At 52.6% G+C, this 24798-nt stretch overlaps 1 protein-coding gene and 2 long non-coding RNA genes across 3 annotated transcripts; all 3 read left to right on the forward strand.

The window, feature by feature from the left end:
• Nucleotides 1-13872: 13872 nt before the first annotated feature.
• On the forward strand, nt 13873-16565 carry LOC309685822 (T-cell activation Rho GTPase-activating protein-like; the record flags this gene model as incomplete). Its single annotated transcript, XM_082501531.1, has 4 exons — nt 13873-13899; nt 15912-16004; nt 16212-16373; nt 16458-16565. 4 exons carry the CDS (start codon nt 13873-13875, stop codon nt 16563-16565), a joined length of 390 nt encoding a protein of 129 aa, XP_082357657.1.
• Nucleotides 16566-17067: 502 nt separating this feature from the next.
• On the forward strand, nt 17068-17674 carry LOC309685824. Its single transcript, XR_014270497.1, has 3 exons — nt 17068-17119; nt 17346-17463; nt 17591-17674. It is a non-coding gene; the product is annotated as an uncharacterized lncRNA (long non-coding RNA).
• Nucleotides 17675-17721: 47 nt separating this feature from the next.
• On the forward strand, nt 17722-18745 carry LOC309685821. The gene is made up of 3 exons (XR_014270496.1): nt 17722-17736; nt 18297-18388; nt 18473-18745. It is a non-coding gene; the product is annotated as an uncharacterized lncRNA (long non-coding RNA).
• Nucleotides 18746-24798: the final 6053 nt, after the last annotated feature.

The raw sequence follows: 24798 nt of genomic DNA on the forward strand, positions 1-24798 counted from the left end.
GCTGGAGGCTGCTAGGAAGCAGTGGCCCGAGCCCAGCCTTCTCCTCAGCAGTCTCTGGGCTGGGCTCGGCAGTGCCCAGGCACTGGGCGTACTGGCAGGAACGGGGATGGGAGTAGCAGGCGGTGCTGCGCGCAGGGCACCCGCGAGGGTGGTGGGGACAGCCCCCTTCCCTGGCCCTCCTTACCTGGCCTCGATGAAGCAGTGTGCCGCCGTGAGGACCCACTGTGGGCTGATGAGGGACCCTCCGCAGATGTGCCCCGTGCCTGCTTCCCAGGGGTCCTGGATGCTGACGATCCAGGGCCAGGCTCCTGGACGGGCATCGGTGCCACCCACCACACGCGACATGCCGTACTGGTAAGCCATGGGCCGGAGCCCGCAGGTCCCTCTGTAACCAGAAACTCATGACTGTCCTGCTCCACGGCGTGCTGCGGTTCAGGCTGAAGGTCAGCCCTCTTCCCTCCCCACAAGGCGCTGCACGGACAGCAGGGCCAGGGAACCCCCTGGGGCGGGCGTGCGTGCGCCCCTGTTTCTGCCTGAGCCCCGCAGAGGAGCTGTGCCAGCAGCCGGGGTGCTGGCCAGGATCTGAGGCTCCCAGGCGGGGTTGGGGAAGCTGTGGCCACGGGGGACAAGCGGGCTCCCTCCAGTGAACCCCATCAGGGTTGCCCAAGCTCCCCCCCAGAGCCTGGGGCCACTTACCCACAGCTGTCCCACGCGCCTTGCACAGGCCAGCACAGGGCCAGCAGGACGACGACGAGGAGCAGTTTCATTGCTGCCAGTGGCGGCACGTGGCACCTGCAAGAAGCGAACCGAGGGCCTGTCGCCACCAGTGCCGCAGCCGACGTAGTGCCCGCAGTGCTCACGCTGCCCACGGTGCTCTTGTTCCCAGGGCTGATGTCACAGAGTCGCTGGTTCCGGGCACCGGGCCCGGTGGCCTCTTGGCAGAAGGGGGGGCACCATGGGGGGTTCCCGGCAGGAGGGGAGGCAGAAGCCGGCATGGGACACCCCCGACAGACCCCCGCTGAACGCTCTGCCTGCGGGATGAGGCTGTGCAGGCCCCGCGGCAGGCAGCAGCGCCTGGCTGCGAGCGCTGCCTGCTGACAGCTGGCAGCAAAAAACCCCGTGTGGCATCGCGGCCTCTTGGGGAAGTTCACTGCCACCCCGCTCTCTGCAGCCCTGTGCCACCAGGGCCTTCCCAAAACACATACACCAGAGAACAGAACTGCTACAGGCAGCATGCACGGTTTTGGGTGTTGAGGGGCCCATCTGGCTACAGCCGCAGCAGGCAAGCGGTGATGTGCGTGTGGGACGAGTCCAGCACACCCACATGCTGCACTCCGTACCTATGCGCACGCCTGGGCGCACACACAGAATCACAGAATGGTTTAGGTTGGAAGGGACCTTGAACACCATCAAGTTCCAACCCCCCTGCCCTGGGCAAGGACACCTCCCACCAGCCCAGGTTGCTCCAAGCCCTGTCCAACCTGGCCTTGATCACTTCCAGGGATGGGGCAGCCACAGCTTCTCTGGGCAACCTGTGCCAGGGTCCAACACCCTCACAGTCAAGAATTTCTTCCTAAGATCTATTCTAAACCTCCCCTCTTCCAGTTTGAAGCCATTCCCCCTCACCCTGTCACTACACGCCCTTGTAAAAAGTCCCTCCCCAGCTCTCCTGTCGGCCCTTCAGGGACTGGGAAATGCCGGCGCGTCAGTTTGTGTGCTGCACTCTGTGTGTGCACGCATCGTGTGTGCCCTGTGTGTGGGTGCGCTCGGTGTCTGGGTGCACTCCGTGTCCCAGTACCCGCACGGTGGGTGCACACTGTTTACGTGCAGTGTGGTGTAGATGAGCCTGTGAGCGTGCGCACTGCAGGTATGCGTTCACTGGGTCGAGCGCGTGCCGTGTGTGCGGGCATTTTGTGCGTATGCTGGCAGGCTGTGTGTGCCCGCACTGCGTGTGTGTGTGCGTGCTGCATGTGCATGCCTTCCACGCTCTGTGCATGACGTGCACAAGCACTGTGTGCATGACGTGGGGTGTTCCATGTGTGGTGGGGGCGTGTGTGGGATGTTAGTGTGTGTTGGTCTGTATCAGTGTGTGTGTTCCTATGCAGTCGGGGTGTGTGTCAGTGTGTGTTGCTGTTGTAATAAGTAATTTAGCAAAAGAATTTTGCTTCAGCTCAAATGAATGTGTGCCCTCTATGGCTTCAGCTAAGATGGGTCTGTGCTCGCTGTGCGTTTGGGAAAGGGATAGCGTTAGACAGGATATCAGACGAGAGCAACAGTTGGAAGTACAGAAACTTGCAGGGCAAAGGGTGGTGTCGTTAGCTAAGATAACCACAGGAGTGTAAGGAATGAAGAAGCCACAAGAAGGACATGGTGGTAAAGACTTCGAGCCTCCCTCCAATGACTGTCAGGAAGACCCCTGAGGAAGCACAGCGCCTGCACCACTGGAAGGGAGGGGGCATGTTCGGGGGTGGGCTGCATTCCAAGAACTCATTGATTATGTATTTGGGGGTGGGTTGTGTTCCAAAAACTCATTGATTATGTAAATTATGTTCCAAGAAAAAACATGAATAAATATAAGGAATACAAAATAAAAACAAGTGTTTGTGAAGGAAAAAATGAGCCACAGGAGGAGAAATCCCCCGTGTAACTCCCAGCGCTGTAATAAATATTCTTTGCTCCACCGAATTTGCCCCGGACTAAAATTCAATACAGTGAGCGTGTTTCTCACAATCTGGGGGCTCGTCCGGGAGACCTGAAGCCCATGTTTGGAGCCTTGGACGGGTGAGTAGACCGGGACAGCGCGCCACTGCCGATTTCAGCAATCCTCGGATTCTCCCCGCCCTCAGTGATGGACCAGCGGCAACAGCCCAGTGAAGGGGCTCGTGGACACAAGGGGGGTCCCAGGGATAACCGCGGCAGCCGATAATACTTGTGCACGAGACCCGGGTAAGAAAATTGACTGTTAAGTATTGCTCGGGCGGCTGAGTGACGGGGGATTGAGAGTGGTGTGAGTGAGACGCGGACTAGATCTGCGAAGCGAGTGCGGAGTCTTTCTAACCGCGGTTCCATATCTCCGCGAGGAGACCGGCCGGTGAAGAGACGAAGCGAAAGGCTGGAGTTGAGAGATCCCCCGGGGGAAAAAAATGGGACAAGGGAAAAGTAAAGAGGAATCTAAGGGAAAAGCTGATCAGGGAATTCCAGAAATGCCTCCGGACAGTCCATTCGGGAGGATGTTGTTACAATGGGGGCAGGAAGGAGAGTCCTGCACCCGGGGTAAGGACAAAGCAAAGATGATCCATTACTGTATGTTTAAATGGACCAAAGAGCCCATAAGGCCAGAGAAGTACTGGCCAAAGTATGATTCTATAGAGGGACAGCTGTGTCAAGCACTAAATGTATACGTTAACTCTAAAGAATCATTTGATGAAGAAGAGAGCGAATATGCAGCGTGTTGGAAAGGAGCTGCAGGGGTTTTTAAATGGGAAATACAAAAGGAGAAGGAGGAGGACCAGAGACCAGTCTGGGATCCTCTTGAATACTTACCTCCCCCATATAACCCGGACCCTCCGGAAAGCGCAAGAGAGCCTCAGGTCCCCGTTAGAAGGGAAAGCCAGAGGAAATGGAGGTGGGAAGTGGGGAGGTCCATAGTGGAAGAAAATGAGAAGATGACAGAACCAATCGGGCTGCATCCTTTATGGGAAGTCCCGATCCCAGGAGTTCAAAATGGGGCAGGATTTGTGAATGTGCCCCTAACCAGTACAGAAGTCAAGAACTTTAAAAAAGAAATGAAGAAATTGTTGGAAGATCTCCTAAGTTTGTCAGAACAATTAGACCAATTTTTAAGTCCAAATGTATACACTTGGGAAGAAATGCAATCCATCATGGGAACTTTGTTCTCCCCGGAAGACAGACAAATGATTTGTTTAGCAGGGATGAGAATATGAGAAAGGAAAAATGTTCATAGAGTGGCGGGGGACCAAAAGTTACCCCTACGAAGAACTGATTGGAATCAAAATGACCCCGCAGGAAGGAGAAACGTGTCTGATTATCCGACGTTAATTATAAGGGGACTTAAAGAAGCAGCCCTGATGGAGTCAAATGTGAGCAAAACTTTTAATAAGTAAATAAGGGAAAGAGGAATCTCCGACGGAGTGGTTGGAGAGGCTCCGAAGGAATATTCAGCAGTTTTCTAAGAATGACCCAGAGACTGTGGCTGGCCAGGAATTATTAAAAAGTAAATTTTGTCACCCATGCCTGGCCAGATATTAAGAAAAAAAATGAAAAAGATGGAAAACTGACATAAGAGAAGAATCAATGAGTTGTTACGAGAAGCACAAAAAGTACATATGTGAGGCGTGATGAAGAGAAGCAGAGGGCAAAAGCAAAACTAATGGTAGCGACTGTAAAAGAAATAACAAAAACTAAAGCGCTCCAGAATCCAGGGCCAGGGATGAGACCATACAAGATACAAGGAGCCCATCTGCCACCGCTCAAAAAAGCCCATATGAATGAAATCAGGAGCCCCAGAGGGCGGAAAGTGTTACTATTGTGGGCAGGAAGAACATTTTAAGAAAGAGTGTCCCAGGCAAGAGAGAGATCGAGTGTTACCTCAACAGGAAGAATACACTACCAATTAAGGGTGTCAAAGGCTCTACCTCCTGGGGGAAGAAAGAATTAGTGAGCCCTTGATAAATTTGAAATTAGGCCCCCAGGAGGAAATTTACACCTTTTTAGTAGACTCAGGAGCTGAGAAGTCTTGTATTATGAAATTGCCTTTGAATGGGAAGATCCGGACACCGGGAAGAAGCAGCAAGTCCGCTGGACCTTCCTGCCTCAAGGATTCACAAAATCCCCAAATCTATTTGAACAGATGCTAGAGAAAATTTTAGAGGAGTTCCAGGCAGAACCCGGAGTAAGAATCTTGCAATATGGAAATGACCTGTTGGTATCAGGAGAGAGGGAGCAAAAAGTCAGAAGGAGACATCGATACGTTTGCTGAATTTTTTTTTTTGAAGAACAAGAGTTAAGAGTCTCAACAACAAAACTGCAGTTTGTACAAAAGAAAATAAGAGCATCTAATTAGTGAAAGAACAAGAAAAACCAATCCAGAACAAATTACAGCATTAAGTATCCCCCAAATGAAATGAGAAATAAAGAGGATTTTAAGGTTACTAGAGTACTGTAAATTATGGGTTAAAGGATACACTCAATCAATAAAATTTCTGTATGACAAACTTGTAAAAAAAAGTCCAATACAGTGGACAGAAGACAAACAAAAGCAATTTAAAGAAGCAGAAGTTAATACAAGCCCTAGTTTTAGCCCTCCCCTTCCTAGGAAAAAAAAACCAAAAACTTTCACCTTTTTGTAAACGCGACAGAAGGGATATGGAGTCATAATGCAGGAATGCGTCGGAAAAAGAAAACCGGTGACATATCTATTCAAAATTAATAGACCCAGTATGTTGGGGGTGGCCCACATGCATACAGGAAGTAGTGGCCACAGCAATATTAGTAGAAAAAAAGCCAAAAATTAACTTCCAGAAGAACCCTAATCATACATACCCCACACACACTGTAAGAACTATCTTATCTCAAAAGTCTGGCCGGTGGTTAACAGATTCCAGAATTGTGAAATACGAAACCATTTTAATAGAAAAGAATGATTTGACCCTCGTAATAGACGGAAACACAAATCCTTCACAATTCTTGTATAGACAGACAAGTGGGGAGATGGAACATGATTGTTTAGACTTTATAGATTACCAAACCAGGATAAGAGAAGACCTAATAAACTCGCTGATGCCATATATCTCTCTCTCTATATATATATATATAAAACAACAACAACAACAAAAACAACAACAAAAATATAAAAAAAAATTTTTATAGACGATTCCTCCTGATGTATAGATGGAAAGAGAGCAAGTAGTTATGTCGTCATCGATGGGGAAAAAAAACCAGTAATTGAAGAAGGAGGATTACCAGCAAATTAGTCAGCCCAGAGTTGTGAACTATACACTCTGAAGAGAGCTTTAGATTATCTCCAGGGAAAAGAAGGCATTATCTATACAGATTCAAAGTACGCATATGGAAATTAACCATGAGAAGGAAGTCTCGTGTTTTTGCTTTGACAGCAAAAAGCCCTGGAGAGCCTTCAGAAGGCGCATAAGAGTCAGTACTGCTGCATGAGAGCAACAGACAGGAAAAGCCTCGAAAGTGCCTTCGGACTGGGGCAGCACCAAACCCCTTCGACTCTACTTTGCTGCGATTGTAACTGTTGTGCGTATACACGGGTTAAGTGTAAGAATTGTAATAAGGTCATTTTAGGTCCCCGTGGCAGACAGGAGCAGTACCTCTCCCAAGTCCTCGATCTTTAGTGTATCCAATGTGAGTATACAACCCCAATAGATAAGTGTATTATTGTTGCAGAATCCACAGAGAATCACTTAATGTGGACCGACCCAACCAGAACGTTCACAGATCCTCGAAATATCAACTCCCATATGAGTTCCAGGACCAAAGATAGAACCCTATTGTGCCACAAGGACCAGAGATACCGAACTAAAGAGGATGGAGGGCAAGACCAGGTTGGCCTCTGGACTTGCTGCCAAGAAGAACTATTTCTCGGCTGTTGGAGGCACCCCAATAGGCACGAGAGGTAGGAGTATAAGCCATGCTGGACCTCCACTTCTAGTGGTATTATTACTAGTGGTATCTCTAGTATCTGGTGACGAATGCCAGAAGTGCTCTCAGACGGTCTCCTGGGGTAGACGATCCTTTTATACTGTGACTGTGCACATGCATATCAATCACCAGTGTTATACTCGTGAGAGTTTAAAAGTGTGCAAATACGGCAGACAAGAATATTGGGTTGGACAGAATTTAGGAATAGGCGGAACAAGATTAGGAGTAGGGTGTCCTAGAGGGGAAAAATGGCTCTGCTTCACTAAGGCAGGACACTGGGATATTCCAGACGGAGGGGGAGTACAAGAGATGGTGAAGGAAGAACTAGTGAAGAGCATGACAAAGGTCACAAAACAGAGAAGAAAAAAATTAAAAGTACAAAACGAGAGCATATACCAGAAGCTGCAAAAACAGTTACAAAAAGAGTTAGGATTCCCCACTCTTGGGCAAAACTTGTTTTTAAATCTAGCAACAGACATAGCTAAGGAATTAAATGTGACTGACTGCTGGGTCTGTGGGGGAGCTTGAATGGCTGAAGAGTGGCTGTGGAGAGGCACAAGTTTGAGTCCGATTGAAATCCTGGAATGGAATTATACCCTCACCATGAGAAAAAAGAAAAAAAAAAGGAGGCCTGACAAGTGAGTGATAAGTTCCACAGTAATTGGAAAAGTCAGTTTGACTTGGGAGGGAGGGAACTTTTCAGATCGAATGGGGGAGACCCCATGTAAAAAAAAAAAAAAAAAAAAAAAAGTCTTAAAAATAGATTCAAATTTCACCCAAACTTGGTTTCCTTGAAAACCAAGGTCATACCTAACGTTTCAAAACGAAACCAAAAATTGTACCCGGTGTCCTGGTTTGGGGTAAACCAGAACCAATTTGGTTCAGTAACTTTGTTTCTTAATTAATGAAAACACTCTGTCGGTCCCATCTGGGGTCCGCCAGGTCCCCAGTAGCGGATTTTGGCCTAAACCACGATACCCGGGTACCAAAAAGTAGTCTCTTTAAATGTAAGAAGGAGGGTATGAATCCATTCTCAGGAATGAAAAACAGCTTACAATATTAAGAAAATGTAGAAGATACAATGAAAGAGTTTTGGCAGGCACCGGATGCATTGTTCTGGATATGTAGAAACTGGGCATTCCCAGAATTACCCCCTCACTGAAGAAAGACCTGCACCTTGAGAGTAATTCAACCAGGACACACAAACCCGCCACATGGGCCCAAGACGGTAGCTGGGGATATAAACCCCCACCTATATGCTGAATCAAATTATAAGACTACAAGCAGTAGTTGAGCTGATCACTAACAAAACGGCTTCAGGACTAAAACTGTTAACCCACCAACAAACTCAGACAACGGCGGCAGTCAACCAGAATCGGCTCGCAGTAGACTATCTGCTAGCAGTAAAAGGAGAGATGTGTAGAAAATTTAACATATCTGATTGTTGTTTAAAAATTGATGATAATGAAAAAGCAGTACGAGAAATCGCTGCTGATATAAAAAAAAAATAACATGTGCTGGTGCAAAAAAGAAATTAAATGGTAAACGCCAGTTGATGAAATGAATTACTGAAAATCGCTTGGTGGAAGAAATTAAGACTGATTCTGCTGTGTGCCTTTTGAAAGTTTCTTATTTCTGCCTTGTTTAAATACCCCGTTTCATAAGATTAATTCACAGTGTAGTCCAAAGACTGCAAGTGGCAGCCGCTCCTCAGAAAATCATGATCTTGAGAAAAGCCAAAAAAGAAGAAAACCTCGAAGAAGCCACTCAAATTCTTGCTAAAATGGAAGAATCCTGTGAGATAGATGTAAAACGCTTCAGCAAAATTAGATGATAAAAAGAATAAGGATGGAATTGTAATAAGTAATTTGGCAAAAATTTTGCTTCAGCTCAAATGAATGTGTGCTCGCTATGGCTTCAGCTAAGATGGGTGTGCGCTCGCTGTGCGTTTGGGAAAGGGATAGTGTTAGACAGGATATCAGACGAGAGCAACAGTTGGAAGTATAGAAACTTGCAGGGCAAAGGGTGGTGTTACACAGGAGTGTAAGGAATGAAGAAGCCACAAGAAGGACATGGCGATAAAGACTTCAAACCTCCCTCCAACGACCACCAGGAGACCCCTGAGGAACAACGCCTGCGCCGCTGGAAGGGAGGGGGCATGTTTGGGCGTGGGCTGCATTGCAAGAACTTATTGATTATGTAAATTGACGGCTGAGTTGCATTCCAAGAACTTATTGATTATGTAATTAAGGGTTGGTTTATGTTCCGAAAACTCATTGATTATGCAAATTATGTTCCAAGAAGAAACATGAATAAGGAATACGAAATAAAAACAAACGGTTGTAAAGGGAAAAAGGAGCCACAGGAGGAGAAATCCCCTGTGTAACTCCCAGCACTGTAATAAATATTCTTTGCTCCACCGAATTTGCCCCGGACTAAAATTCAATAGTGAGGGCGTTTCTCACACCTCCCTCTGTCCCTCTCCGCTCCCTGTCCCCCTCCTCTCTCTCTGCTCTGTCCCTCTCCCCTATGTATTCTCCCCCCCCCCTCTAATCTCTCGCCCCTCTCCACCCACCCCACCCCACCCCACCCCACCGCCCCATCCCACCCCTCTCCCCGCTCTCCCCCTCCCTCCCGCCCCTCCTCCCGGCCCCACCGGGGCTCCGGGGCCTGGCCCTGGGCCGGGGCAGCCCCGGGGAGGCGGCCATGGCTGCTGCGGGGGGCGGGGGCGGTGTCCCGCAGGGCCCGAGGGCGGGAAGGTGCGCGCGGGGCATGCTGGGAGCAGGCGCGCCCCGGGGCATGCCGGGAGCTGTAGTCCCGGTGCACGGGGCTGCCCGGCGGCCATGTTCCTGCCCGGGGCACTCCGGCAGCTGCCGTGGCCCCGCAGGCTGAGGGGAGGGCTGGGGCCGCCCCGAACCGCCCGCAGCGATGGGGTCCCGCTCAGCCAGAGCCGGGCAGAGGCAGCGGGCCCCCCGACCCCCTGAGCCCCCCTCAGCCGCCCCGGCCCCGCTCGCCCCCTGCAGCCGTCCCGGCCCCAGCGCCTCCCCCGAGGGCTGTCCCGCAGCCCCAGGCCGCCCCACGGCCTGGCCTGGCAGCAGCCAGCTGGGCCTCGGGCGCGCTCCATCCCCGGTAACGCAGTGCTGTCAGCGCCCGCGCGGGGAAGGAGCGGTGTCTGCAGCAGCTCCTGCAGCAGGAGGGGCTCCAGCCCGGGGCCGGCTGAGGGGATCGCCGTTCTCTCCCTCTCCCAGAGGCCGCGCTGAGGGCTCGGTTGTCCGTCCCTCCCCCTGGGATGTTGGTGGCTGCCTCTGGCTCCGGCTAAAGTTGATCAGAAAAGGTGAAGCTGCTGGAGAAGGACACAAAGGGGATGGAGCTGGAAGCTGCCCCCAGCTGCAGACAAGAGACAGCCGCCCTCTCCAGGTGAGGAAGGGTCCCTGTGAGTGGTCCTCAGCAGACCTGATCGCAACATGCACCGTGGGGTCCATATCCGTAACCAAAAGTATGGTACGGCCACATAGTGTGAGTGTGCATGTGCGAGGCTGTGTCTCTGGAAAGCTTCGTGTTGTAAGAGCTGAGAGAGGCAGAGAGAAGCGCCTGAACTGTCAAATTCTGCTGGTAGCACCAAGAGCAGGAACTGCGTTGAGTCCTGTGCCCCTGGGGCTGTGTCGCCCCTCTGCCGCGTCCGGGTCCCTCCCTGTGGCTGTGCCCCCCGGCCTTTCCCTCGCTGGTGTCACATTTTTGCTTCCCTGTACCTCTCTTCATCTGGCGATTCTTGTATCCTGCTGCCTGCCCCTGCTCTAGTCTCCGGCCCCTCTCTTTCTTTGGCATGCTACCTGTCACTTTTTTTTTCTTGTTCCTTCTCTGTCCTGCTCCCTGCTCCTCTTTTTCTCTTTTTTTGTCTCTGTCCTGAAGCACATTGATGTTTTTTTCATTCTCTGCCTCTTTGTCCTGCTCTGCATCCCTCTGTTTTTCACAGTCTCTCTGGCCTCTTCCCTGTCCTGCTTTTTCTCTCTCATCCTGTATGTCTCCCTGTACCCATCCTCCTTTTTGTCTTGCTCCTTCCTTATCATCATAGAATCACAGACCGGTTTAGGTCAGAAGGGACCTTGAAGATCATCCAGTTCCACCCCCTCCGCCCTGGGCAGGGACACCTCCCACCAGACCAGGTTGCTCCACCTGTCCAACCTGGCCTTGAACACCTCCGGGGATGGGGCCTCCACAACTTCCCTGGGCAGCCTCATCACCCTCAGAGTGAAAAACTTCTTCCTAATATCTAATCTAAATCTACCCTCTTCCGGTTTGAAACCATTCCCCCTCATCCTATCACTACATGCCCTTGTAAAAAGTCCCTCCCAGCTCTCCTGTAGGGTCCCTTTAGGGACTGGAAGGGGCTCTAAGGTCTCCCTGGAGCCCATCAGATCCCATGGACTTGTGCACCTTCAGGTGGTCTCAGACTTGATCTTCACCTACAGTGGGTAGTTCTTCATTTTCCCAGTCCTTGCCTTTGCCTTCTGCCTCACGGGTAGTGTGGCTGCAGTCTTTGCCAGTGAAGACTGAGGCAAAAGTCCAGTGGAGCAGGTTGCTCACACGCAGCCCGCTGTGACTTTCAGTGCTGCTGGGCCTGTGGGGATGGTTCGGGGGACAAAGGATCAAACCTGAATGACCTCCCTGAAATCCAGCTGTCCGCTAGCCTTGGTTCACGTGGAGCCGGGAGGTGGTCCTGCAAACCACCAATCCAGGACACAGAAAGCTTTTAGCGACTGTGGCTATTTGGGAATAGATTGTGCTAAAGCTGAAAAGGAATTTGAGCTCTTGCTCATGGCCAAAGGAGGATGGTGGCCTCAGATGGCGGCTGGGGCTTGGGGCTTGCATTGCCTATGATCAGCCATCCCCACAGCCTGACAGAGGAAAGACTTTCCCAGGGAAGAGGCACCTGCGAGTTGTAGAGATGGAGGAAAACGTCAGCATGGTTTTGTAAGTAGGTGGAAGGTTCTGGATGAGGGAAGAATTCTGCATCTTCCATAGCATAGCAGGGGTAACTGCCTGTGCAACAAGTTTTTTTCTTTGTTTACTTTTTCCTGGAAGAGTCTTACGTTGGTACCCATCAGACAAAGTGGCTCATTGAATGGGAATGATACAGGGAAAATTACTTGGCTATTAGAAGCCCCATTGCTCTGGAAGTTGTTGGTTGTTTTTTTCTAGTGCTTTCTGTTTTTTGGAAGGGGGTGAGGGGAAGGGCTAGAATAATTTAGCTTCATACCTCCTAAAACATGCATTGTGGCAGTCCAGGTAGAACACGCCTTTCTCATGTACCTTTTCTTTTTCTGAATGTGGCGAATTCAATCTGCTGATCAAAAGCCCACTGAGTTCATTGGAGCCCTTGGATTTTTATCCTTTGGCTCAAGCGCTAAATGCAACCTCCTGTCAATTCTGTTAGCACAACTAATGCAGGTAATCTGCTACCTACTATCGAATAATCTCGGCTACCTACTGTCTAACGATCTATGCAAGAATACAACCCAATCCGATGTTCCACGTAACATCAGAACTATGAAGAGACGTGATGTTCAAATGAAAAATGAGACAGTTTGTACACCTTTTAATAGCTTGAATGAATAAAAAGGGGAAGCACTGTATAGATAATAAAAAAATCACATGGATTTTTCCCCTAAATTTCTGAACCTTCTGTGACAAGTCATGCCACATCAAGGTGCATGTCTGCAACCCCCTGCGCTGCACGATGTGGGTCCTGTTGGCATTCAGTGATGTGGAGGACGGGGCAGCGCCCCCTCAGACAGCTTGCAGGTGGCACAAAACCGGGAGGAGAGGCTCATGCACTGGAGGGTGGTGCTGCCAAGCAGAGGGGGCTTGACAGGCTGGAGAAAGGGGCTGGCAGGAACCTGGTACAGTTCAACAAGGGGAAGAGCCAAGTCCTGCACCCGGGGAGGAACGAGCCCTTGCACCAGTATATGCTTGGGGAAACCCAGCTGGACACCTGGGCTCACAGCGGACCCCGTGCTGACCGATTTGGAGCCCGCAAAGTGCCCTCAGGGCCAGGAAGGTGAACTGTGTCCTGGGCTGCAATAGGCAAAGCCGTAGCAGCAGGTGGAGGGAGGTGATGCTTACCTTCTGCTGCGTCCACCCCTGGGCTCCCCAGTGCCAGACAGACATGGCCCTACTGGAGAGAACCCCCAGCCCAGCTCTGCCCCCAGCTCCCCCCCCCGAGTTTCAGTTGGGGTCGGAACGTTGGTCTGTTGGAGCCAACAGCCACCAGTGCGGCAGGACGGAGCTGTGCTGGTGCAGAGCGGCGTTTGGAGGAGGCAGGGTCTGGCCGAGCAGCGCTGCCCAGGCACCACCACTGGCACCGGTTTCCCAGCCACGCTCCTGCACACTGGCCCACGTCCTTGGTGTCAGCCAGCGCTGCACACCGTGACGGTCCTCCTGGCCTGGGCGGGATGGGCCAGGCCAACTGCTGCTGCAGGCCCAGGTGGGCTCCCCTACAGAGGAGGGACACGGGGGCACAGCGGGGCCCCTCAGCGCTCATGCCCCCCACTCTCTGCTCTGCAGGGAGGCTCTCACTGACGTTGAGCCGGTGCTGAGCACGGGCGTGCAGCTGACCCGGGGCCGCAAGAGGAATGAGAGGCGCCTGCTCCTCCTGCAGGAGGAACTGGTGATCGCCAAGCGGCAGTAAGCCCCTGAGACCCCGGCTGCCTTTGCCCCATCCCCGGCCCTGGGACCAGGGCACGGACACCCTGCCACCAGCCCCAGGCCCTGTGGTGTCCAACCCAAGGGCAGGTGGAGACAGGGCTTTGGCCAGGGCCTGAGGAGGCCACCTCCAGCTCACTGCCTGCCTCTTCTCTCAGCAGACATGGCACCAGCGTGCGCCCGCAGCTCCGCCTGGCCCTGGACCAGCTGTGGGTGCTGAGCAGGAGGATGGACGCAGGAGGGGAGGAAGAAGAAGACGAGGATGGCAGCAGCGAGGGCAGCAACTCCCTCATCCTTGTCTGGCCCACAGGCTACTGCCTTGCCACTTTCAAGTAAGTCATGATGCCACATCCCACGGGCTGGGCAGTGCAGGGCGGTGCTGGCCCCCATCATCTCTGGGGTCTGGCAGCTGCAGTCAGGGCTGGCAAGAAGCAGGAGAGGATCCCTACCATGCCCACGCCATCCTGTGAAGGGCCTCTGGTTGCCATGCAGACCCTGGGCGGGGAGCAGGCAGTACACCGGCAGGGAGGGAGGGAGGCCGGGTTGGCTGAGGGGTGGGCCTGCAGGCAGCTGGAAGGAGAGGGGTGGGGGCGTTTCTGTGTCCTGCATCCCCTGGTCACCTTTTGGTCACCTTTTGGTCACCAGAAGGGAAGGCCAAAAGCAGCTGCTCTGGCATGACAGAGGGAGCCAGGGCTTTGGCAGCGCCTCTGTCCTGCCCCACGGGGCTTCATCCTGCCACTGTGTCCCTCCCCACAGGGCAGGGCTGTGCAGGTGCCCGCTCTGCCCACGGGCTGGGGGGCAGTGGGGCCTGACGCTGTTTCTCCTCTCTTTCTGCAGCTCATGCGTGGTGAAGGAGCTGTGGGTGGACACGCTGCTGGGGTAAGCTGAGGGGATGCTCCAGGTGCATCCGTACAGGGGAACACAGCTCTGCATGGCTATGGGCAGCTCTTGGGCAGACGAGGGATGAGCGGGAATGGAAAGCCTCTTCTTCCTCTGTTTACAGCAAGGAGGAGAAGAGGGAGAAGTAGGGTGGAGTGCTTGGCAGGCAGGAGCTCTGCAGGAAGCTCTGTTCTCTGCTTGGCGCTGGGGTGGTACCCAGGGAGGGTCAGGATCCCTTTCACTGGAGAGAGAAGAGGTGGCTTGGGGCTCAGTCTTTCTCTCTCTTCTGCTGCATAGGCCACCAGGTGGAGTGAAGAGAGCCCGGGTGACGCGACTGCCCTCCCTCAAACTCCTAGAGAAGCAGCTGTGCAACTGCCATGCTGTGAGTGTCTCTCTCATCTCAGCTCTGTCCCCTGAGCGCTGCTCCTCCAGCCGAGCAGCAGAGGCATCGCTTCTCACCTTCTTCCACTCCTTCTCTCTTGCCCAGTGGAGGACATTAAGCACCAGGAGCCTGGAGACCCTGATCGAGGGCCAGGCAAAGGTGAGAGTGGCTGCCTTTCACCCGCCTCTCGCTGTGCTGGAGTGGCAGGCATCTCTGGCGAGTGGGGTGAGCTTCTGCGGGAGGGTCCCAAGGTACCACCTGGGGAGCTGAGAGGGTTGGCGAGCCACCAGGAACGCTGGCATGTCCTTGCTGGCGACGCTGGGAGGAAACCTGCTGCACAGGGCAGAGAGTCTGTCAGGGCTGACGGTCCCAGCTCTGCCACGCTCAGGCTGCTGGTGCCAGGTGGCAGCTCGCTGGTGGCCCTTTCTGCTGCAGGGCTGCTCTCTAAGCACAGCCTGGTTCTTGCAGGATGATCTCAAGCAAGGGCCTCTGCCAGTCCCTTCTGGCAAAGAAGGAGGATGTTGCCACTCGGAAGGTGAGTTTTTGAAAAAAAGGTGGGGAAAGGCACCTTTGCTCCTGCAACCAGCACTTCTGCAGAAGATGGGATGCTGCTGCAGCTGCCCTTCGCCTTGAGCAAGTCGGTCCCCATCGCTGTAGAGCAGGAGAGAGCTGAGCCCTTGAGGTCCCTTCGCTCCCACCTGACATTTGTCCCTTGCGTGCAGGGCAGCGTGCTCGAGGTGATGCCTGCCTCTGCTCCATCCCGAGAGCCAGGCAGATGGCTCTCTGCCCCTCGGCTGGAGTCAGCGGGAGCTCTGCTCACTTGTCCCCTGAGTGTCGCCATGCAGGTTTGGCCCCCCAAGGAAGGATGTCACCTGGATGAGGAAGGACACTCGCTGGGCAGCGGCTGCTGAATGTGGTTCTCCAAGGAGACAGAGCCTCTGCTGCTGCGCAGAGCTGGGTGGAGGGCAGGGCTCGGGCTGGGCCAGGCTGTCCCGGTGGCACGCTGGCTGTCAGGAGCCTCCGAGCTGGAGCCGCTGAGCAGCAGAGGCGGTTCCAGCTGATGGCTCCCTGCCCGTCCTGCTGCACCACTCATCACTGCACTGCAGGCAGGGCAGGGCAGGGCAGGCTCCAAGAGTGCTGCTCCAGTGGTCTCCACTGAGGGGCTCTTGCTGTGTTTTCCTTTGTGGCAGGAGGGACCGGGAGGAGGAGGAGGAGAGGGCTGCCCTGGCCCTTTGCTTTGCGGCGGACCCCGCTCGCTGCCCAGGCTCCTGGGCAGGCAGACTGCCGCAGGGCACTCTTTGGACAGCCCCTTGCAGCCCTCTGCGGGGATGATGGCACGCTGCCCCAGCCCATCCAGGTAAGCCAGTCTGGACAGGGGGCCCCAGCCCTGTGTCCCGAGGAGCACCGAGGACGGGGCATTGGGCTCTTCACCCCTGGCTCATGCTTCTGGCCCCAGCCCCTTTGCAGGGGAGGCAGCCGGGTCTGGGGCAGAGCTCTGGCCACGGACACTGCTGTCAGAAGGCAGCTTTTCAGCCAAGCAACTGTTCTGCTGCGTCTCCTGCAGGAGCTCCTGAATATCCTGCACCAACAAGGACCGTCGACGGAGGGAATATTCCGGAGAGCTGCCAGTGGGACAGCAGTTCGGGAGCTGAAGGAGGCCCTCGACAGTGGCGCAGATGTCGACCTGGGCAGCCAGCCTGTGCTTTTGCTGGCCGTCATCTTGAAGGTGAGCGCTTCTGACCTGCAGCTGGAAGAGCTCCTGGCTGGCCTGGAGTGTTCAAAGACTCACCTGGAGCTCTTGGCACTGCAGGACTTCCTCCGAAGCATCCCCGCCAAGCTCCTCGTCGTTGACCTCTATGGGGACTGGATGCAAGCCATGGAGAAGCCAAGCAAGAAGGTGGAAGAGCTGAAAGCGTAAGTGTGGCCAGCAGCTTGCCTTTTGAGCAGCAACTGGTAGAGGCCTGGGACTTGCCTGCAAAGGGACAGGCTCCTTAAAAAGCCGTGTTTCCTGGCAGCCCAGTGTTGCTGGGGGGTGGAGTTGGGTTTTGGGGAAAAGCACACGGACAGGGAGCCTTCCCTTGCGTGGGCTTGGGGGAAATCAGGAGCTGGAGAGCAACGCCGTGCTTCCTTCCTGAAGCGCAGGAGCACTGACCGCTGGCTGAGAGCACCTGGAAAGCTGCAGAGCACAGCCGCTGGCTCCCACCTGCCTTGTGCAAGTTTTGGGGACAGCTGTGGGCAACATTGACTTTTTAAACATTGTGTTCCTGTTCCCTCAGGGTGGCCGGCAAGTTGCCTGCAGCAAATCTCCTCCTTCTCGAGCGGCTGCTGTCCCTTCTCCAGCATATTGGCCACAACGCATCCACCAGCAGGATGAGCTGCAGCAATCTGGCCATCTGCGTTGGGCCAAACCTGCTGAGCCCGCCCAACGAGGACCTGCTCCCACTGGAGGCCATGCTGGAGGTGTCTGAGAAGGTACGCTGTATTGACCAGCCAGCTGCAGCCTTCCTGGCCCATCAGAGCTTGGCTGTGCAGAGGTCCCTGGCTGCCCCCTTTCTCCAACAAGCGCTGGTGGGGTGGCTACCTGGAAGAGCAGCCCGCAGCGACAGCCTTCTGCGCAGAGGCAGGGGTCAGGAGTAGGAAAGGCTGCTCGACGTGTTTTCAGGCACCTGCGCTGAAACCAAGGCTGTCATGTGTGCAGGTGAAGACGCTGGTGGAGTTTCTGACTGAAAACTGCCATGAAATCTTTGGGACGAAGATGGCTGGCCTTTCCAGTCCCTCAGCTGAGGAGGTGCCAGCACCCGTGGGCAGACCCACAGGTATGAGGAGGCCCTGAGGGTTGTCACAGCCTGAGCAGGCAGCTGGTGTAGGGCTTCGGGTGGGTTTTGCTTTAGCTGTTGCTCACTTCCAACAAGTCACTTTGCTGCACCTGCTTTTGCTCTCCAGAGCTGCCTTTGGAAGAGCAACATGGCCGTGGAGGCAAAGCAGATGTGGAGCACCAGGCAAAAGCCTTCCTTGACACACCGCCCTCTCTGCTTGTCCTCCAGAAAGCAGCAGGGGCAGACACAGCGGTGGGATCAGAAACAGCAGAGGTATGGCAGCTCCGCAACCGCTGAGACAACCTGTCTCGTGTGGAAGGTAGTTCCTGAGGAGTCCAAGTAGCTGCTGTGCCTCTTCCTGGCATTCCATCTCACGTCGCTTTGTGTGGGTTTATTTATCCCCCGAATGATACACTGTAATTAAAAGAGGAAAGGTTGTTTCTCAAAAGGGTTAGGCATCAAAGGAAACACCTACAGAAAGACACATTTCCAAAGCAAGGCCTCCCACCACAGGAGGTGGGATTGCACCAAAGGGGTATCCGCAGAGCTCTGTCTTGGGAGGGCAGAAGAAACCCCGGCAGAATGACGTGGGCAAGCCTTTTCTTGGCGTGAGAGGGACCGCGGGCTCCCCGCTGAGTGGCCCCCACAAACGAACTGAGTGTCACACACCCGCGTGAACACTGTGTTCCAAAGTGAGGCCCTTGGAAGAAAGGGCTGATGCAAACCAGCCGAAGGGATCTTCTCTGCAGGGCCAAGGGAGCCATTTGCCAAACAGTCACCTGCTACTCCAGGCCGTCCCAAGCCACCTGCTAACGCTGACATTCCTGTTTTAGGCACCCGTTGCTTTGCCTCCTATCACCCCAGAGACCACGGTAGACTCCCCGGTACGTGCAGAAGAACTAAAGAGCCTTTCAGAGGAAAAAAGGTAAAACGAGTCAGCTTTGGTTAAACCAAGAACTGGTTCCGGTTGATCCTGGCTTTACCTGTCTAATCACACTGGGATGGAAAGGTTTGCAGGCTCCTGCCAGGAAACTGAAAACCAAAGAAAAAGAAAGAGAAAGGAGGCCTGGGCAGAGGCGAGGGAATGCCAACGAGACAAAAAAAGAAGGAAGATAGGAAAAGATGGGGACTGGAAAAAAATCAGTCAGGTCTAGAAGGTGAAGAAGCCCAGGTGCGTACCAGGCTCTGCTGCCCATCTTTCACCACTCGGACACTGCTCTTGGTCAGCCGAACTCGCGGGCGAGGGACGGTGAGGGATAGTGCTGCGCAGGGCTTGGAAGTAACTCCCCAGGGGCTGCCCATGGAGCACTGCTGTGTTGCACAGGGCCACGGCGCATCTCTATACACTCGCGGGGCGCTCAGTGTGTTACCCATGGGGATAAGGCGCCAGAGCCCTCCCACAGTCACTGCCAGCAGTCGCTCTCTCTTCTGGGCTATAAACCATTCCTGGCCAGCTGTGTTCCCCAAGGAAAGGGGAACAGCGTCATGCCTCTTCTTCTTTCGTGGATTTATCGGTGCTTCTGACTTTGTCGTTGTAGGTGCAGATTTCCTGTTACTGCCTGAACCCCTGTGACTCCCGGGCTCCCACACTTGATACCCACAATAAAAGGATATTTTCTCTCTCCTGACTGTGTCTGCCGTACGATGTTCTGGACTAGGCAGATGTTTTGTGACGAATGGTATTGGAGGAGTTTGGGATCATCCCTTGTCCCAGAATCCTTTCCAGGGGGCATCAGGGCTTAGTTCAAAGGCTTTAGGAGTCTCACCAAAGCAGAGAATCACACAGAGTGGCTGAGGTTGTGGAGACTGTGTGAGACTTGTGGAGACTGGTCCAACCCCTCTGCTCAAGGAGCATCATCTAGATCCAGTAAAATATATCACCCCAAGATTAAAATACTGGTTTCTCATGTGCAGCTGGAATATCCTGTCTTCTAATTGGTGCCCCTTTCCTCTGGTCCTCTCAGTGCACACTCTTAAACAGAGCCTGGCTCCCTCTTCTTGTTTCCTTCTCAGCAGGTGTTTATACACATTGATAAGACACCCCACCCACCCCCAGCCCCAGTCTTCTCTTCTCCCAGCTGAGGAGTGCCAGCTCTCGCAGCCTCTCCTCACGTGGCAACGAGAAGGAGAATTTCCGCTGGTCCCCTTTTGGAAAATTTTGGAAGTCCTTCCTCTCCAGTATGAAATTTGAGACGTTAGTTTTCATCTCAGATACTTCATGAGCTATGTGGTTTCAGTTTGGTGTAGAAGTGCCAGAGCACATCATTAATGGGGTGTTAATTGGGCAGTTCTGGCCATGAAGCTCCTTGGAGCACTAAGCTGGACACCTGGAGGCTGCACCTGCGTGTCAGCCAGGCTGGATGCTCAGGGTGCAGCACAGCAGCGCGACCGCCACTGCTCGAGCACGTGTGCACTGGCGACTTGCCCCTGAGCATCCTCGTGCCCTGAGGGTTTGGACCTCTCGGGTTGTCCTGACAAAATGTTATTGACAAAGGTATGAAGGTGGTGCAAGGAAGAGCTGTTGGGAGAATCTGCCACCATCCTTCTCCTGGTGGGAAGGTGTTGGCAGTGAGAGCTCTATAATGGGGGACATTGCTTATCGCTAGCGCAGCAACCGAGTGAGGAAGGTGCTCCCATTTACCACCTGTAGGATTTTGGTCCAAGGCATTACAAGGCTCCACTCTACATTATACCCCAACTTCTCCTCTTATTTGACATCACTTGTTCATATCAGATTCTCGAGTTCGTGTATTTCAGGTATCTTCGACAAATACCTGCATCTTACCCAGAGGAGACGGCACTGGAACAGTGTTGCAAACACAACATCCCATTGAAGTTCCATCTGAAAAAGTGCATGCCACAGCTCTCCAGTCTGTGTGGGCAATTACCCCACATCAGGGTATCAAACCCAGAGTAATATTGCTGAAGGAGCTGGAGCAACGCGATGTATCACTGGAAGGAGATGACACTGCTGCTTTTCTCCCCTGTCACAGGTTGGCTCCTCGGGCTTTGTAGTCTTGTGCTGTACCCTTGTGCCCTGGGTACAGCTCTGACACACCAACACGCAAATACTGAGATTTGGTCGGCCTTGACTGTCACTAACTCATCTGTTTTTTGTATCAAGGGAAGATGAGCAGCTGCAGATCTTTTGGTACCTTGTTTCCGTGGCATACCAACCCCAGCAGCTGTACTATAGAACTACACTGTGCTACATGATTTTGGTGATAATGTCTCTCATTGCTCTCTCTCCTGAGTAGGTAATGGCTGTTATCTGCCAATGAATATCACAAACCCAACTGATGGGGGACTGTTTCCTTCCTCGACGTCAGAAACGCTGCTTCGACTTTGAAGCAACATTTCCAACTTTGTCAGCTCCAGGAGAAGCGGTCTCTTGAGCGAGAGGTTGCAATGTGGGAAAGTAACAGAAGATTGGCGAGGAGGACTGTAAACACGCCCAAGTGACTTGCACCTGGGGTGAGGACAACACATCTACACACTAATTGTTGTTCAACCTTGTGTGCTCACAAGTGGGATATCTGCACTTAGATAACGTAAAAAATCATTTCTCAGTGTGGACTCAAAAACGTTGCCTTGTTATTTTGTGTGGCAGTGTTTTGCTCTGTTATCAGGTCGTTTGTAATCTTTTAGTTATTTGTCACCTATGTAATGGCATCTCAAAAATCACAGAGGTCAGACCATCTCAGGATGGTGGGAGGCCACTGTTGACCATTGTGCATTGGGTTATGTTATGGGCCATTTAGCAAAGGAGGGGATGTCTCTTGAGAATTTGTATATACCAATGTCAGGAGCCTAGCATTCTTCCTCCCCAGGTGCAGGACCTTGCACTTGCTTTTGTTGAACCTCATTAGGTTCTTCTCTGCCCAGCTCTCCAGCCTGTCCAGGTCACGCTGGATGGCAGCACGGCCCTCTGGGGTGTCAGCCACCCCACCCAGTTTGGTATCATCAGCAAACTTGCTGAGGATACACTGTGCCCCCTCATCCAGGTCATTAATGAATCTATTAAACAAAATTGGACCGAGTATTGACCCCTGGGGGACACCGCTGGTTACAGGCCTCCAACTAGACTCTGTGCCGCTGACCACAACCCTCTGAGTTCTGTCCCACAGCCAACTCTCAGTCCACCTCACTGTCGCCTCATCTAGCCCATACTTCCTCAGCTGGCTAATTTGAGCAGAGCAATGAAGTTAGTCATAGGAGTACCAGAAAGGTAAGTGCTTGAACCGGTAAATAGCAAATAGCGAGTTCCCCCCAAATCGTGTGTGTGTCAAACCTGTCAAAGTTTTATTGCCAAATGTTGTTTGGCAGTACTTTCCAAGTGGCTCTTTTTGGTAAACATAACTTTTCAGGAGATTCAGGGTTGTGTGTGGCAAAACGCATGCCTCTGTCTGCGTGCCCCACTCCACAAACGTCCAGCAGCGGGGCTGTTGGTCCCCACTCTGGGTATTGCCACGGTGGTGCTGCGATATTGTCCTGGTTTGAGCGACTCGGGGCTAATTTCTCTTCTAATACTTGGGGAAGGTTGCACTTTTAGAAGACTCTAGTGTCTGAGCTTGTGAAAATATTTACTTTCTAGCCAGCTATGGTGTGTGGATTTCAAGGTCTCACTGTTTTCGAGCTAGCCAGGTGCAGGGATGAGGAGGAGCGAGACCCGGGCACTTGACCCAAGCTGGCCAACAGGATTATTTCATACCATCAGCATCACACTCGCTATAAATTAGAAAGTTCACTGGGAAGTTCTCTCTCTCCCTTGATGGCTGCCATCCTGAGAGCTGCGTATTCTGTATGGGTATCGGGATCAATATTGGTTCTTTAGCGCTTTGAAGGAGGCAGGTGGTGAAAGGCAGGAGGGGAAACCAGGGTGACCTGGAGGAGGGATACAGATCTCTCTTGGGTCCTGAAGAAAAGCAGCCTCTGCCTCCGCTTTGTGATGCGGGCTTCAAGGCAAAATGAGGAAACTGCCCTGGCGCAGGCTTTCCTGGGAAAATGCTGCCAGCGTTTGTGGGGAGGCCGAAGTCCAGGGCCAGCAGCTGTTGCCAAAGCGCAGGTGTTCTCCAGTGGGGCTGTAGCTTAGCCACAGGGCAGCCCTACGAGAGGCATTGCTGGGGCAGTGAGCTGGACAAGTCACTAGCTGGGCTTCTGTTGCAAGCCCTGGAGTGTTTGGGTGTTTAGTTTGGGGTCTGAGACCTGCTGTGGCTGGCAGCTCTCTGGGGGACTGTCGTTGTTGGGACGGACACGACACTGAACATCAAGTTGCAGCAATCCAATTTCTTCATTTAACAAGCAGTGCTTTTTTATATTCTTTTACCCAGGTGCTTATCTATGCATATATTCAGCATTCTACTTTTGCCCAATACGCTTTCACATCACACGCTGTTCGTGCTCTGGTCAAACCCAGGATGTTTGCCAACCCTTATCCTTTTACTTAGCTCTTCTCAGGACTCCCCAGTCTCTTCAAGGGTACACGGATATCTGCTCAAGGTTAATGTTAAACTTGCATTCTGATCCCTTGGACCAGCCGAGGTTTCCCACAATTCCCCCTTTTTGTATTTGTGCTACAAATGCTGCCCCCATCACCCGCTGCAGGGCCCTTTGCAGTAGGGAGATGAGACATGGCACCATCATTAGCACAACTACAATTATCAACAATATTATTAATCCTGCTTTGACCTTTGAAACCAGCCATCCCGAGAGTCCCCAGTTTTGCAAAAGGTGATCAAAAGAGAAGAACCCATCCTCTTCCTTTAACTTTTTCGTTCGTTCCATTAACTCTTGTATGCGTGCATGAATGGATTGAGAATGGTCCGATAAGTTCATGCAGCACATCCCATCAAAATCTTGACAACCATGACCTTGAGCCAGCAACAAAAAATCTATTGCAGCTCGATTCTGCAGTGTGGCATGTCTGACTGAGTCTACATCTAGTAGTAAACTACTTAAAGCTGAAGATGTAGCATTAGATTGCTTGGCCAGCCAACACCCAAGCTTGTTAAGCGTAGTGAGCGCTTTAGCTGATGCCACTCCGGGGGCTAAAAAGGATGCCGCGATTATTAGGTCTCACAGCAGCACTTTTGCTCCAGGACCCACCCGTTCCTGGGTCACAAGGGAACCAAAGTGCCGAAGAAGGGGTGGCACCACAGCAGGAGTATCATCAGCAAACTGCAAAAAGTTTAATACGTATACAGCTTTAGTTAATCGTGCTTCAGGGGTTTCCCCTATCATTCCCCCTTTTTGTTTTTTGCAAAGGCGTTTTAGAGTCCCGTGTGCACACTCAACAATACTCTGACCCGTGGGTGAGTGGGGGATGCCTGTGACATGTGTCACGCCCCAGAGTTGTAAAAAACAAGCTACCTTAATTGCCTTGGCCGTTAATTTCTCTTGGCCAAGGGGCAACTGATCAGCCCACACCGGTTTTTCTGTTAGCCATTTTAGGGCTAAAGTGTGTTGAGAAACACCCTGCAATACAGTGGTCCCGACTAAAAATCCGTAGTTATGCGAACTCCCCATTGGCCTAAGCAGCCCCTTCCCCATAGGTTTAAAGGAGTTGAGGTCACATATGGCCGCACTGTAGCCCTTTGCCCTTCTGAGTTTACAATCACAATAGGGTTAGTGGACATATAACTGTTGACAACTCCTCTGAGTCCTGCCCCTCCCAAGGCATTGGAGGTTAATGGCCAAGCAACAGGCCACTCCCGTAAAGAGATGATCGTCACATCTGCTCCAGTGTCTAATAATCCAGTCAGTCGGATCTTCTTGGGGGTGGCATCGTTAAGTTCAAGAACACAATGCATTTGTGGGCGTTGATTAGATACTCTTTGCACCCAATAGACTTGTGGCTTTCCTGTAGAGCCAAAACCACCATTACCACATGTAACGTTCGTTCGTGGAACACAACTTTGAAATGGGATTAACTGAGCAAGTCGAGTTCCCTTCTCAATAGTCACAGGTGGTGTAGCTGTTGATACCATGGTACATATTTGTCCTGTGTAATCAGCATCAATCACTCCGACATGTACCATGAGGCCTTGTAAGGTGGTACTAGATCTTCCTATCAGTAAGGCACTTAAACCTTTGCCAGTTGGTCCCCAAGCGTCCAGGGGCACCTTGTGTACCTCTTTACTACAGGAAAAGCAGCAGGCTCGGCAATTTCAGTACTAGGAGACTCGGCATGAGAAAGTGAAACAGGTATTTTCTCTGACAAGTCCCATTCACCCAATTCCATCGCTTTTTGCTTCACCTCCTCCAAAATCGGACAGGGTTTTGGGGTTTAACCGTCACTTGAACTGGTGGTAAGTCCCAAGTTTGGGGATACTTTGA

This window comes from Vanellus vanellus (genome assembly GCF_965231255.1).
Source record: "Vanellus vanellus genome assembly, contig: HAP1_SCAFFOLD_1312, whole genome shotgun sequence".
Lineage (NCBI taxonomy): Eukaryota > Metazoa > Chordata > Aves > Charadriiformes > Charadriidae > Vanellus > Vanellus vanellus.